Raw genomic sequence first — 15,280 nt, 5'->3', positions numbered from 1 at the left:
TCTCTTCTTTCTTCTAAGCCCTTTTACCAGTGACTCATCAGCACAATGCTCTATCAAGCACTGGCATACACCTCATTATACAAAAATCATTTGCGATTACATGGTTTATTTAATGTTTCTGAGTGGAATACGTGGTTAATATACTTGTCTACTCATCAAAATGCTGAAGTTTTGAGGACCCTCATAGCTAGCACCTTGGCAGAAAGGTCTGTGGATCTGCTACAAAACATCAGTCGAGGGAGACCCAGGGCAGCACAGTTCTTCTGCGACACACACCAAACCAAACAACAACAAACGCACTGGCAGCAAGTCGATGCCGATCACAGTGACCCGATAGGACAGGGTAGAATGGCCCCTTTGAAGTTCTGAGACTGTAACTCCGGAAGGGGATAGAAAGTCAGTCTTGAAAATGCTACCATAGCAATTACAGCTCAGAGTGCAGCTGCTGTTTTGACAGGAATCTTTGACAGTGGCTTGCCAGCACCCGTGGTGCGTCTGATTCATTAACCTTTACGTCAGTGCAAAAATCCATGGCCTTTGGTCGATGTCAGCCATGCCAGTTATATCTTGTGTGGCTGATGCTATGTGTTTTTATGGGAGCAGAGAGCCTCGTCTTTCTTTCTTGGATCATCTGATACGTTTCAACCTCAGACTGCGGGGTCACCTGGTCAGGCCTGGTCACCTGGTCAGGCCACTGCTTATCAAGCAGTGCCAGCTGGGTTCCTTTTAAATTTAATAATCTAAAGCAAATCCAGCACCCTCCAGGGAAGCACAAACAATGTGTTCCACCTTGTATTCTCAATCATGGGTCAGCAAGTGCAGAGTTAGGGGTGTGTGTGCACCTGTTTTGTAAAAGAAGATCCTACCAAAAGTACCATTGCTTACACATTACAGTTACTTACAGGCTAATGCGGAGACGAGTAGATAACAGTAGAGACAGTATGACCTTCAGATTCTAAAATATTCATTACATGGTCTGTTACAGGGGAAAACATGCTTCCCCTTGTTCTACACTCTTTTTGTGATTCACAGAAGGTCCCATTAGAAAGGAGACCTCAACAGAGACACCAACAATATGCTGAAAGGTCCTGCTACTGGTCGCCCTCCCCAGGAAGGTGGGCAGTGAGGGGTGAAGTGGATGCTTGTAAACACCAACGTTATTTAGAGAAAGGTTTTGTAGGCACAGCAGGGCAGTCCATTTGTTTTGGGAAGCCCGGGTGTTCAGACATACCAGCCCACAATCCAGACAAATGCACTGGTAAACTGAGTGACGATGATCTCCACAGGGCACAGATGTAAAAATTCAATTTGAAGTTTCATACAAAATAGAACAATGAATGCTGACATCTCTAAAGACATAATGTTCCAGGTAGAGAAATCATGACTACTTTGACAGGCAAAAGTTGAAATTTTCATCCCCTGGCTTATTTCTTCATTCTCACTAAAACATCATTTCACCTCACAGTGATCGAGGACCACTGGTGGTTTCCCACGGTTGACTTCGTGGTTCACCGGCCGAAGCATAAGGCAGGACTTGGCCCCGGCAAACTACGCAGGTGAGTTAATTTTCCCGTAGATCATTCATGTTCTTTATCTTCTTTTTGCTTGCTTATTTGCTTTCTGCTGATGTCTGAAGTCTTTGCTATTTCACTGACCATTACCCACCATTTGAGAATGGAGGAGGCAGACATGAAGAATTAGGGAAATTAATGCACCCTTGATATGCTTTTTCTGTTCTATTAAAAGAGTAGGACCACAAAATGAGGTTCTTCATTAAAACCTTTTATTTTTGTTAACTATTGTTACTATTATCAGTTACATAGTTAAGTGCCATAAGACATGTTACACTGTTAAGCATCAAGTACATAATTATGATTTTCATATGCGTTACATTTACCTAGGAATACATGAGAATCCATTACTAATTTTCTACATAGTCAAAATGAAGATAATTGATTTATTTATTACGATTCTCATGAACTTTTTACCCTACTTTTTAATTTTTTTTTCGAATTACCCTTAGCTGGTTCCTTTAAGTTTTCTTGATAAGAACATTGCTAGAACTATTGTAGATGCCCAAAGCAGGCTTTGCTGTTAATTGATTCAAAGGCCTTGATCTTTCTTTGCTCATGATGTAAAAGTCTTTTGTAGCATGAGATTAAAATAACCTTTAAAAAGCAATTTTGTCCTGGAAAATAGAAAGAAGTTTTCTATGGCTAAAATCCTTTATTAATTGACATTGTTTTCATATCTCAGTCTTAACATTTTCCTTAAGGACAATAAATCAATCCATGAGAGAATAAAGATAAGAAAGATAATATGTATCTCACAGAAATAAAAAACAAAAAAATGACTTTCCTAAAATGAGTTAGAATTTACATTTTCTTATTTTTAAATATTTTATCAAGGAAATCACCTATTTTTCTTTGAAAGAGAATGGTCAAAAACATTAAGACAGGAAATCCTAGTTAGTTTATTGTTCCAACCTAGCAGATAAACACATGTAGGGTTAATTGAAGGGCAGAGGGATAAATGGCTCAGTAAGCCTCACCTTTCTAGTTCTCGGGTCTCTTGCTTTATGATGGTCAGACCAGGGTGCAGCTGCCTTAGCCAGTTTCCTGCTTCAGCTGGCAAGGCTTACTTCCTGAAAGACACCCTTGAGGAGAAGCCACATGGACCTACCTCAATGCACCCTTGGGTGCTGGAGCACCCCTGTGGAGAACCCTGCCAGCGCTGAGATGCTTACAGGTTCACTGACTCAGCTTTCCTCCTGCAGTCGGCATCATTGCGTCTGTTTTGTGAGGTGGAGGAGGACTTTGTGGATTGGTGTTGGACATATCGGTTAGTGGGTTAATGTTGGACTTGTGGGCTTGGGCAGCATGGGGTTGGGATGTTTTCTTGATGTGCACTTAACCTTTATATGAAACTCTCTTATACATGAGTTTCGGTGGATTTCTTTCTCTAAAGTACCTGGACTAACACATGTATCTCACAGAAAAAATAAAAATCGACTTTCCTAAAATGAGTTAGAATTTACATTTTCTTATTTTAAATATTTTATCAAGGAAATCACCTATTTTTCTTTGAAAGCGAATGGTCAAAAACATTAAGACAGGAAATCCTATGATCTTGGGAATATATATTTGCCAATTTTTTTTCAAATTCAAAGTCAACAATTTAGTATCAAAATTCAGTAACTGAGAAAAATTGCCATGTTTTGTTCAATTGTTTTATATTGAGATGAAAGTATCTTTGAATATTTTCATAAAAGGAAAACAAAACATGATTGAGCTTTGTACAATGTTTATCAGTGTTTTGTTTTTTCTGTCTTAAGAAGCAAACTGTCCTAAAAGCCTGGTATTTCAGAGGAAATGGGATGCAATAGACATCGAGTGTGAAAATCTAGGTTTTACTTTTGATTCTCTGCATGGCTAAATGGGTAACTAACTCTTCACTTACAGTTCATGTTTTGATGCTCGCATCATTCTGTCTGGATTCAGTTGCCCCTAGTGGGATCTTTGACTTGTTGGGATTGGTAGTGCTGCCTACCCTCCAGAGGCTTCCACCAAGACATTAGTACAATCATTTAAATCAAGAATCTACCCTGAAAATGCCTTTTGGCTTCACTATACTGGAGATCCAGAATCGATTCCATGTAATACACCTTCTGGTGAATGGCATCACCACCAGAATGATTGCCAGTGGAGGTGTTCTTCTTGTTCCCATAGGAAAACTGTCAATGAATGATGACTGGATGGATACAATGATTGTATCCTCAACCCATGATGGGGTTGGCACAAGGCTGGGCAGTATTTCATTTCATTGACACTTAACAATAACAATAACTAATAATGAATGCAATCTCACTTTGGGGCACTTAGTATGAAATAATGAATAAGAAATCAATTTCCATTCATTCTGACCCAGGGAAACTCTGTGTATTCCCAAAGTAGTTCTGTGCCCTAGAGGGTTTTGTTTTTTTTAAGTACATAATTGATTCTTTATTTCAAAATATTTCTAGAGGAATTAAATAGTCAACTTTTTGATTAGCTGTGGAGCACATTAGCCATGTTCACCACTAAGGGAAGCCAAATACTAGATATGGAAAATGCAAAGCTTATCTCACATCTGGGACTGGCATATTCAGCAAAGACGATTTTGAAGAAATGCATAAACAATATTCATTTTGAAGGGAGACATACATTTTGTATCACTGAACTCTGGGTTGAAATGGAAAATATTTATGGAATAGTTTAAAGCAAGGATATCGTAAGATATTTATAAGAGCAGATCAGTACAGTCATTTTGGTTGGACAGATATTTATTAGATATGCTTATATTACAACCAATGGATTCTAAGTGTAAAAATAAAACGTTGTGTTAAAAAATACATTCTTTCATTCAACAATTATTTACTGGACACCTGTGTGTACCAATATTGTGCTTGCTCTTGGAAATACAAAGATGAGATAAAAATTCTCTTTTCCTTTTTAGATGTAGGAACACACAAGCTGTGAGGCAAGATGCTGAGTGAAATGAATGAACAAATGAATGACTAAGGACAAATCCCAAAGGGAAAGCAGCAGAGAAGATAAATCACTCACTGGAATAAGAGCATGCGTGACCCTGCGCAATAAAAATGCCACACAATTTACTGCCTTATGGATTTGGGGACTTGTTAAAGATTATTCACAATAAATCAAAATCAAAGGTCAATACATACTTAATTTTAAATTTGCCTTTAATTTGTATTTGCTATGTAAATAAGAGATCACATGTGTTCCAGCATCATGCAGATCATTCACTTGGTGCAGTAAATATTCCCTTTTCAGACAGTCAAACATAAGGCATAAAGGAATCAAGACAATAAATCAGGATCAGATGCCCAATCCAAAGTATAGAAGGATCCAAATATTTAAGTCGCTTTTTAGTAGAAATCAAAAGAAAATATCTTTTAGGTAAGCCTATTCTCTTCCCCACAAAGTCTATGTGGAAATTATTAGATTGAACTATATACATATTTCTAAATGGAAATAGACCTAAGAGAAAAGCCATCCCAAGAAAGTGAACAATTTACATTTGTTTACATGGCTGTTGTTAGGTGCCATCTAGTCAGTTCATAATCATAGCATCTCTATCTACAGCAAAAGGAAACACTGCCAGCTACTGCACCATCATCACAATTGTTATGTTCGAGCCCACTGTTACAGTCGCTGTGTCAGTTCATCTTGTCTAGGATCTTACTCATCTTCATCAGCCCTCTACTTTACCTAGCATAATGTCCTTCTCCAGGGACTGGACTCTCCTGATAGCATGTCCGAAGTACATGAGATGAAATGTCCTGCCATCTTTGTTTCTAAGGAGCATGGTGGTTGTACTTCTCTCAAGGTAGACCTGTTTGTCCCCTGATCGTCAATAGCACTCTCCATATTGTTGAACAACATCATAAGTCAAATGCATTAATTTTTGGCCTTCCTTATTCAACGTCCATCTTTTACACGCATATGAGGCCATTGAAAATAAGATGGCTTGGGTCAGACTCATCTTGGTTCTTCAAGTAAACGCCCTGCTTTTCAAGGAGGGAGGTCCTTAAGGAGGTCTTGTGCAGTACGTTGACCAAATGTAATGTTGGATCACTTGACCGCTGCTTCCAAGAGCATTGTTTGTGGATTCTAGCAAGATGAAATCCTATTTTCTCCATTTATTACAATGTTACCGACTGATCTATTTATGAGGATTTTTATTTTCTTTGCATTGAGTGTAATCTATATTGAAAGCTGCAAATTCGATCTTCATCCACACATGCTTCAAGTCCTCCTCACTTTCTGCAAGCAAGGTTGTAATATCTGCAGATATTTATTCCCTTGTTCTGTTCTCACAACTACTTCTTGATCCGTGTACAGGTTCCACATGAGCACCATGAAGTGTTCTGGAATTCCATTCTTCTCCATGTTATCCACAGTTTGTTATGGTCCACACAGTGGAATGTACCAGCATAGTCAATGAAACATGATTTATACCTTTCTGGTATTTTCTGTTTTCAGCCGAGATCTATCTGACATCGGCAGTGATGTTTATTGTCCCATGTCCTTTTTGGTGTCCAGTCTAAATTTCTGGCAGCAATGTTCACATTATAAATGTTTTATTTCTTAATTGAAATATAGTGGATAAGGTTCTCCAAAGTGCATCAGAATGCATGTCTATAAAATTCAAATGAATAAATCTCTTAACAAGGAGACACCATTAATTCCATGTAGTTAGTATTTCTAGCAGCCCTGGTGGCATAATTGACTCTGCAGTGGACTGCTAATCAACACGTCTGCAGTTCAAACCACCAAGCTGCTCTCTGCTTCTCCAAATATTTATCACTTTGGAAATCTGTCCTATGGGGTTGGTATGCATTGGAATCATTGGCTTGATGACAATAGGTTCATTTGTTATTTATAGATATGACATATGTTCAGATTCCCTTTATTGTATTATTCCAGCCAGAGATTAAACTACTTGTAATGAAACACCGAGGACTCATTTTAATCTTCTACTCGATGCCTTTACAATTAAAACCACATTTTATTAGAAACTTTCAATAATGTTTTTTAATTATATTTCAATAAATGGCTTTGCTTGAGACTCTAGAGAAAGTTCAAACCAATTTCTGGTAGAAAAGGCTGTGGTAGTGAATATCCAGCCTCACTTTTTTTTTCTCCCCACCTTGGAAAAGTATTTACGTGTTGTTGTGACAAAGGGTCACAGTGTGCCAGCGTGTGTGTGGTGCCCCTCCCTTGCCCAGGAAAGGAGTAAGCAAGTGATAACAAGGCCCCATGAAGAAGGCAGAGCACAGGTCTGCTTCTATGTCCGTCTAGGTGAGGATTATCCATGGATGCCTTTGTTACCTATCAGTCTTATTGTTGATTAAAAATGATGGTGACTATAGAAATTCATTTTTGAAGGTAGTTTCAGAGAGAATATGCTCATACATCAGGCACTTTCTGAAATAGGGATCCCAAATGGCATGTTCCAGTTGCTGATTTCTCCTACTCATTGACCCCAAGCAAGACAAAAATCCACTGTCATTGAGTTGAGCCCACTCATAGTGACCACAGGGCAGCATACACAGACATCTTCCAGAGGGTATCTAAGGTTGGCATCTTTGCAAAGGCAAAGTGGCACCTCTTTCTCCCACAGAGTAGGTGGTGGGTTTGAACCCCTCACCTATCAGTTAACAACTAAGCACTTAACCTCTGCAGCATCAGGGTTCTTCACACCTTTATATATTTTTTTCAACTAGAAGTCAATTCAGGAGGATTTTTATCACTTTAAAACAATTTGATTTGAGAGAAACTGCACTGTACCCTTCGCTTACGCAGGACGTGTAAGGCAAATCGAAGAGCAATTAATGGTGGATTTGAACAGCGTTGGCATCCGGCCTTAAAGTTCAAGAGTGGAATCACTGTTTTCTCTTCCATGGAGGGTTTGAAAATGGAATTACATGAAGAATTGCATTAATGTTTTACTTTACCTCGGGACTGTCCTCACAAAACTTTCATGCTTAATGCCTGCTCTTCATTAACTCCAAAAATTCGGTGTATGATTATTAGCTGATAATACAGTGTGTATTTACATATACTATATATTACTTATAGTATGAGCATACTATATATTCATATATTCTGAATATACACGTATATATATTTTAAGTGATAGTTCTAAATATTTTGCCCTTAGTTGAAATACTCTGGATATCTTTCAGCAAAGTCATCCCAGACTGTATTCTTCCTCAACTCTTGCCCCTGGATTCACAAATAGAATATGTGGTCAATGAATCCTAGTACAATTTATAATATGATAAATAAAAATTAGGTTGGACAATTTTCACTTTTTAACTTGAAACATGTCTGAGAATTGTGTAGATCATAAACAATATTTCTTTAGTGTTTACTGTAACCATATAAAAAATGCATGACATTTACATTGAGCAGTACATCTTGTACAGTGGTGTATTGGTGACATGGAAAAGTTTTAAAGATACAGGCCATTTACTTTTTTATAGCCACTGCTTATAGAATCACTTAAAAAGATATCTTGAGATTCTAAAAGGATCTACTTATTGTGGACATTCATGAGGCTAAAGCAATCTCTTCAAAACTTCTTAATATAGAAGGATCATTTTAACTTGGAGATAAATATGAGAAAGAAAGATGAGATCTCACTCCTGAGATGAAAATAAATTAAGTTTGGGCAAATTCACCTTTCACAGCACAGTAGGGGCTGTGCCAGCAGGCTGCAGATGCCCATCCTATGAGCAGCCTAAGAGGGCATGAGAGGGGAATGCAGTCTTACATTCAAGTATAATTTAATAATTAAATGATAATCATACCCCCAGCTGGATGTTTCAACTTTAATAAAATGAAAATAATTTATTATATACCTATGCATCTTATTTTTATATGTCCAGAATAGTGATACTCAATTTCATCTTTATATCTAATTCTAATCTATCTATTGAAAAATTATGTCTCATATTTAATATTACAGCAACTGCTCTGAGAAAGAACACAAAACTGAGGTGGGAAATATTGAAACACGGAGAGTTAGGACAGTTCATAGCAAGACAGGTGAATTTTCTGTCTAATGGAAAATTTAAAAATGCAGATGCTATTAAATAGAAGCTTTGACTGTAATTAATTCTTTTACTGACTTAGAAGAAAAATTGAATTCACATATGATCATATTCACTCTTTAAGGCACTGTCACAGAAAGTTTCTTACCCATTGTCTGGTTTCATTATAGTCCTGTGACATGCACAGTGTGAGAAAGACATGAATTACATTCTTAAAAATGATCATGAGGACATAAGTTTCAATGCCTTCGAATTCATGGATGACTTGTTATTCTTCCATATTAAGATCTTTGCTGTATAACTCTTATAACCTCAAGTTGAAAACAATATGGGTTCTAATCACTTAGAGAGTTTTCAGCAAAGCTACAGTTAATTTTTAATAAACAAGTATTATGCAATTTCTTTAATAGCTAATTTTATAGTATTTTCAGTTTATATACAGAGGAAGAAAATAGACATAAAGAAACAAAATGAATTTTTGCCCAAGACACTCTTGTGTATTTCTATCTTCTCATTGTCAACTGTTTGCAAAAAATAAATTCACCTTCTGAATAACACATTGAAATGTGCTCTTTCTTATAATTACACAGTATGCGGTTACTCCTCCTACATAGCTCTATACGTGAGTTGCTGGAGGGACTGTGTATTGAAATCTATTTCTTGGTGCGGACACAGTGTCAGGAATGGAAAGTTGGGGGCTCAGCAAATTACTTGTTAGGGGTCTTCTAGCCATTGCCTTTGTGATTCCCTCCAATAAATTTTTGTTGTTTTGCCCTGATGGGTCTGGGTGAGCGATAGTTGGGAAGAAGCTCATGAGATTATGGTATTCAGTGGTGAGGGATCCGCCCCCCCCCCACCTTTGCTCCATATTTTCCTGTCCCTTCCCTCTCCCTACCTTTGGCTCATCCCTGACCTGATGTAGTCTCCTTTGGTGTGAAAACCATTTTGAATTTTTAAAATTTTTCTTTATAATAATGGTGTCTTAAAATATTTATCTTCATAAGATTAACTAATTTTGTTAAGCACAATGCCTTCTAATTTTGTCCATGCCTTCAGGTGTTTTTAATGATGCATAATCTTCCATTGTTTGAATATACCAGAATTTGTTTATTCAATTATCTATGGTTGGATGTTTTTACTGTTTCTTTTTGCTTTTACAGAAATTGCTGCACTAAACATAGATGTGTTGTGAGTACTTATTAACAGAGCTCATTGTGATTATAAACACATGAAACTTTAGTAAGGGAATTAGTAAATTCTGGCATCTTCTTTTGGTGTAGAATAAGCCATCCCTGCAGCAGAAGGGCCGATCTCACTGCCATCTATAAAGAAGAACCGGGAGAGCCAAATGCTCTTTTGCAACAAAGATTTCTGCATATTAATAGGCCTCAACCCAGGGCCAGAAAGTTGTGTTATCAGAGACCAAAGAGTAGCAGAGCGGGTGGGGAGGGGTTACTGGGGGGTGGGGTGTAGAACCAAGATTCCAAACACAAGACAAAGCATGAGCTTCCTGGCTTAGAGAGGAAACAGAGTGATGTAATTTTGGGCAGGAAGCTTGCTTGTAAATCTGGGTGCCTGCAGCCACTTAAGTAGGGAGCTAGGTCTGATGATCCACAGAATTAGACCTGATAGACGTCAGGCTGAGGCTTCTGAGAGTGGGGTCCTTTGGGTCATTTATTGGCAGTACTAGAAAGCTTTGTAAACAATGTCTGAGCAGAGCAAAGTTTTCCTGTCTAAGAAGTTAAGGGCCAGAGAGGGTCACCCGAGTTTCATAGAAATTGGCCTTGGGTTGTTGTGGAGTTTGTTGTCCCCTTTCCTGAACCTCAGTGAAATCTGAGGAGGTTAAATGCAACCTTCACACAATTCTTTTCAGAGGTCCTCAATCCATAGTTGAAGAATAAGTGAATGAATGAACAATAAGCAGTTTTAAGTAGAAAGAAAAATTATATAAAACTTCTAATGATTTTACAAAATATTTGACAGACTAGCACTGTTTCTGTGACATTCCCAGAATGGGTTCTAATTCATGGACATATTCTATGATTGATTACATTTGTAAAGTAAGCAAATCAAGTGGCAGGGGTGGTGTGCTCATGGGTATGAGAAAAGTCTTGCTCACAATATTCTTCCTCTTTGAGCTTGTGGTCTAAGAAGATAAGCAATTTAGAACATCTCACTATTTAATAAAGGCCTATTTCAAACTTGAGCAAATATAATTTTACATGGAATTAGAAAGCAAAGTTAATTTTATTTTTCACTTAAAAAAAATCCTTACTGAGATTGCTTTGGGAGTTCGTGATACAGAAGCTGGAGAGGCTTCAAAGACTCATTAGTAGAGAATTGTATGTGATGGTATCATAAAATGTGAGGCTGGAGAAATGAACGTCAAGAATTAGTGAAAGGAAGATAATTGTACTATTATTTTATAGCAATTATCTGTTGACTTGTGGTAGTTACATAGTATCATGTCAATTTGAGGGTATTAGAGTGAAGGGCTAGAGTCTAGTCTGTCAATCAGGTCATAGCCTGATGATGCTTCCTTGTGGGTGTGGCCTTCTATTGAGGATTCTTGGAACTTCCTCTCTCTCTCTCTGTTTCACTTTCCTACTTTTGAGACACTTGGAGAGCTGGAGACCCATGCCAGCACTAAGATATTTTCATTGGCATTGGATCCTAAAGACTTTTCACCCACTGGCCTGTGATCTTTCTGCATTTGGCATCATTGCATGTGCTGTGTGAGTCTGTAGAGGAATCTATGAACTAGTATCAGACATATGGGCTAATATCGGATTTATGGACTTGATCTGGGCTGGGATGTTTTTATTAATATACAATTACTCTTTGATATAAAGCTCTTTCTTATACATACATGAATGTCTGTGGAATTCTTTCTCAAGTCTACCCCGACTAACACGCAAAGTTAAGTGAGTCACTCGTTATGGTTCTTCTATGCATGGCTTTATAACTCCCATCAAAGGGCTGGGTTGGACCGTTCAAATGGGGAGTGTGAAACACTGGTAGAGGAGGTCAGTCAGTTTTGCCATTCCACCGGGTCTACAACTCTAGAACAACCTCAGAAGAACTGCTAACAGAGCATGTGGCAGATCCTGGTCTGCAGCATGGAGGCAGCAGAGGCTGCCCCATCAACATTGTACACAAGAGAACAAGAACCACACTGAGACCATGAGAAAGAGCAGAAGAGAAACACTGAAACTCCGAGGCAGATCTTGATGGCACAGCTGGAAAGAGGCATTCCAGACAAAAGAAGTGTATCTTTAACATGGTGTAGCCGATTGGCTTCCCAAATAAAGCTATGTATGGGCTTTATCACATGAATATCGCCTGTGGGTTCTGTGTGGCTGATGCAATGGATCACTGAATGCAGCAAAGAAGTGGAATGCCTTGGGAGGGATGGTTGGTGTCCGAATGGGTTAAAGAAGGATATGGATTTCAGGCACATCTGACCTCTGCCTCCTGGGAATCCTCCTTGGGCAGATGTGGACTGAGATCCTCCTCCCCCCTCTTGAACCCACTGAAGGCCAAATGTGGCCTCCATGCAATTTCATCACATGCATATTGTTTTATCTGACAGGGGAAGTTATTTTTATATGTAATATTCAATTTGAACAAGTCCAAGGACCCCTAGTGATAGAGTGGGTTATATGTTGGGTAGCTACCCACAAGGTCAGCTGTTCGAATACAACAGGAAACCCGTAGGAGAAAGATGAGGCTTTTTGGTTCTGTCAAGATTTACACCTAAGAAACCCTAGGGAGTCATTCTACTCTGCCTTATGATGTCACTCGATAGGATTAGCTCAATGGCGGTGAGTTGAACATATTCAATGAGTTAAAATGAGATTGTCTGAATTCACAAAAGTACTCACCTTCTTTGGTACAATTGACTTGTGTTTCATCACTGAAGTCTCCACAGTCATTATCACCATCACAGGACCAGTGGCCTGGGATACACCTGCCGCTAGAGCATCTGAACTGATTATCAAGGCAGGAGTGAACACAGCCCACTTCATCGCTTCCATCTCCACAGTCATCGTCTGGAAAGAGTCATTAGCATTAAGTCAGTGAAAATTGATCCCCGAGAAACCAGGCTTGTGAATTAATCTAAAATTTTTTAGCTTACAGAGTTTTATTTTTGAAAAAGTAATGAGAGATAAATGGATGAACAATGAGAGAAATATTTCATCTCTATATCTCTTGCCTACTTACTAAACTGAGGTAGACAAATTGCTTGAGTTTGAATTTTGAAGCTTTGCTACTTTTTTAGACCGGGTTAAGTAACTTCTGACTAAAACGCACCCACGCAGCATGAGCTAACTATGGAGCCGGGAGATGACGGTGGTTCCGGGACAGTCAGGAAGGGGTATGGGCAGTGGTATGCTTTTGATTTGGGTTCTACTTTCTCTATATTCCAGAGGTTTTAAAAATAGTTCAGACCCTTTCCCCCTTTCTCTAACATGAAGATCCCCTGTTTACCATTCTCTACAGGCTGCTGAATGTGTATTTACACTGGGAAACTGGTGTACACTGCCATTAATAATGATTTATGTCCTTTTTCAAACACTGTTGTAAGATGAAAGGGAGAGAAATGTGAAGTAATAATAGATAAAATGGAAACAAATGGCTGAGATTGTGTTGATTTATATATAATTCACTTAAGGATATTCAGCATAATTTAACATAATGATACAAATGAGTGTAAGAAAAACCATCATTTGTTTATAAAAGGGAAGGTGACAGAATTCAAACCATCTGGATAATTTCATAACTATTGATAAACTATTCCATTCTGAGGCTTCAGAGAACGCTAAATACTTTTGGGAACCTAAATTGCTCAGGTCACTTTCTCAACTCTGTCCTTTACTATATGCTTGTAGAGGTAGACTAGGCACTGCATAATAGCTGCAAGCAAATCTCGGTGATCGTCCCGTCCCTGGGGACACATATTGATAGCCATTATCCTCAATGCTAATCCCCATTGATGTAGGTGCCCTTTCACCACTTGTTTTAACTACTTTGCGTGGCTCTGCAAACTTCTCTTCCAAACCATCTCTGCGAGAGGCGAGGTAGCCAAGAGTCCGCCCTCCAACCAAATCAGTGCTGCACAGGGAACAGTTGGTACTTGCCAGAGTCGCAGTGCCATTTGCTGCTAATGCATCTTCCACTTGTGCATATAAATTGAGTTAGTGGCTCACACGTTGGGAATTCTGTGAATGATATAAAAACAACCAACGGGAAACATGTTACTGACTTTGACTTCATTTGTATCTCGTATGCTAATATGATGGTAACTTGCTCCCTTGCCGAGAGAGATGCACATGGATAAACAAATATAATGGCTAGGACTTCTTGAGGCCAGAGAATACATATAACTCTAACATCTTTTAAATGAGTCCTTCCCAGTGACTGAAAGCTAAGGAGAGGCATTTAATGAAGGACAGCTCGGGCCATTATACTTCGGAAAAACGGAATAGATGCAGTCAACTGCCAACCCAAGGGAACTTCACCTCTGCCCAGCGAAGAACACGGAGTGGAATTCTCCCTGTTGGTGCTGAGCAATGATCTGCACAGACTGTATGCCTAAAACTGAATACTAGTGGGAGAGTGAGATTTAGTTCTCTGTCTCTGCAGCTCAATTGAGCCAGTCTGTGGGTATCCTAGTGATGCGGCCGTTGAAAGGAGAGGTTCTGAGTCTAATCAGACGAAAAGCACAAACGACTTCATGCAGAACAGTTAGTGGGTTCAAATGGTCGACCTTTCACTGGCAGCCCACAGTTTGACCCATTGTGCCAGAGAAACAGGAATGACATCAATTAATAGTCAGAGTAACCATGACAGAAATACATTAATTTCCATGGTACTTTAATATGTCAAGATATGTCTTATGTAGTATGCTAAAGTAATAGTTTAAAAATCAGGGGCTAGCATAGTCAACATTATTCTTACAATGATAATGCTGAGCCTTTGAGAACTCTCTCTGCTGCGAACAGGGCTGGGGAAAAAGTCAGTGAGTGTGACCAGCAAAGATGCTCAGTGAGCAATCTGCACAACTGTCAGGTGATAATTCAATCAGGAGAGAGCCATCTTTAATGTCGGTAACTTATCTGGTGGGCAGGGTGAGCTGATGTTATTTTGCCAAGAACATGGATGGAGAGTGTTGTTCTCAGCCGAGATCTAGTGGCTACGGCAATGATTCCCTGCTCTTTCTGAAAACTACACGTCTTTGTGCTGTTCTGGCTCCGAGTATATTCGCCTGGCATATGTGTACATGAATGGAAACCTTTTGAAGCAAAACAATTCTTTATTATATTTTACTACTTTCAAAGACATGCCTTGAGATATGAATTTTAAGACAAAGTTAACATTTTATAAACTAAAATAGTGTGATCAAACATAATTCAGATTCAAAGAGTGAAGTGGAAAAGAAATCACTGATGTTAGAGATAAAAAATACATCATGTAGCAACTTAACAAATATCCTGAGGAGAAGCACTACAAAGAAAAGTCAAAATGCACAAGCTGTATTCAATCAATATTTCTAACAGAGGTTTTTTTTTTTGTTATTTAAAAAGATAAAGAAGAGTTATACTTATTTTCCAAGAATCAACATGAATGATACCAATAAATATTTCCTAAAGAATAGTT

At 38.5% G+C, this 15,280-nt stretch overlaps 1 protein-coding gene across 1 annotated transcript in view; it reads right to left on the bottom strand.

The window, feature by feature from the left end:
* Positions 1 to 15,280, bottom strand: part of LRP1B (LDL receptor related protein 1B) — a 1,686,774-nt gene that overhangs the window by 763,046 nt on the left and 908,448 nt on the right. Inside the window, exons 16-17 of the mRNA XM_045298375.1 lie at positions 13,762 to 13,842; positions 12,505 to 12,672 (exon numbers count right to left, since the gene is read on the bottom strand). Of these exons, the coding sequence (XP_045154310.1) occupies positions 12,505 to 12,672; positions 13,762 to 13,842 (249 nt within the window). The remainder of the gene's footprint in view (positions 1 to 12,504; positions 12,673 to 13,761; positions 13,843 to 15,280) is intronic.

This window comes from Echinops telfairi, unplaced genomic scaffold (genome assembly GCF_000313985.2).
Source record: "Echinops telfairi isolate 266 unplaced genomic scaffold, ASM31398v2 ScPeMD7_4;HRSCAF=17, whole genome shotgun sequence".
Lineage (NCBI taxonomy): Eukaryota > Metazoa > Chordata > Mammalia > Afrosoricida > Tenrecidae > Echinops > Echinops telfairi.
The sequence above is the reverse complement of the archived record's forward strand: the minus strand, read 5'-3'. Positions and strand labels throughout refer to the sequence as shown.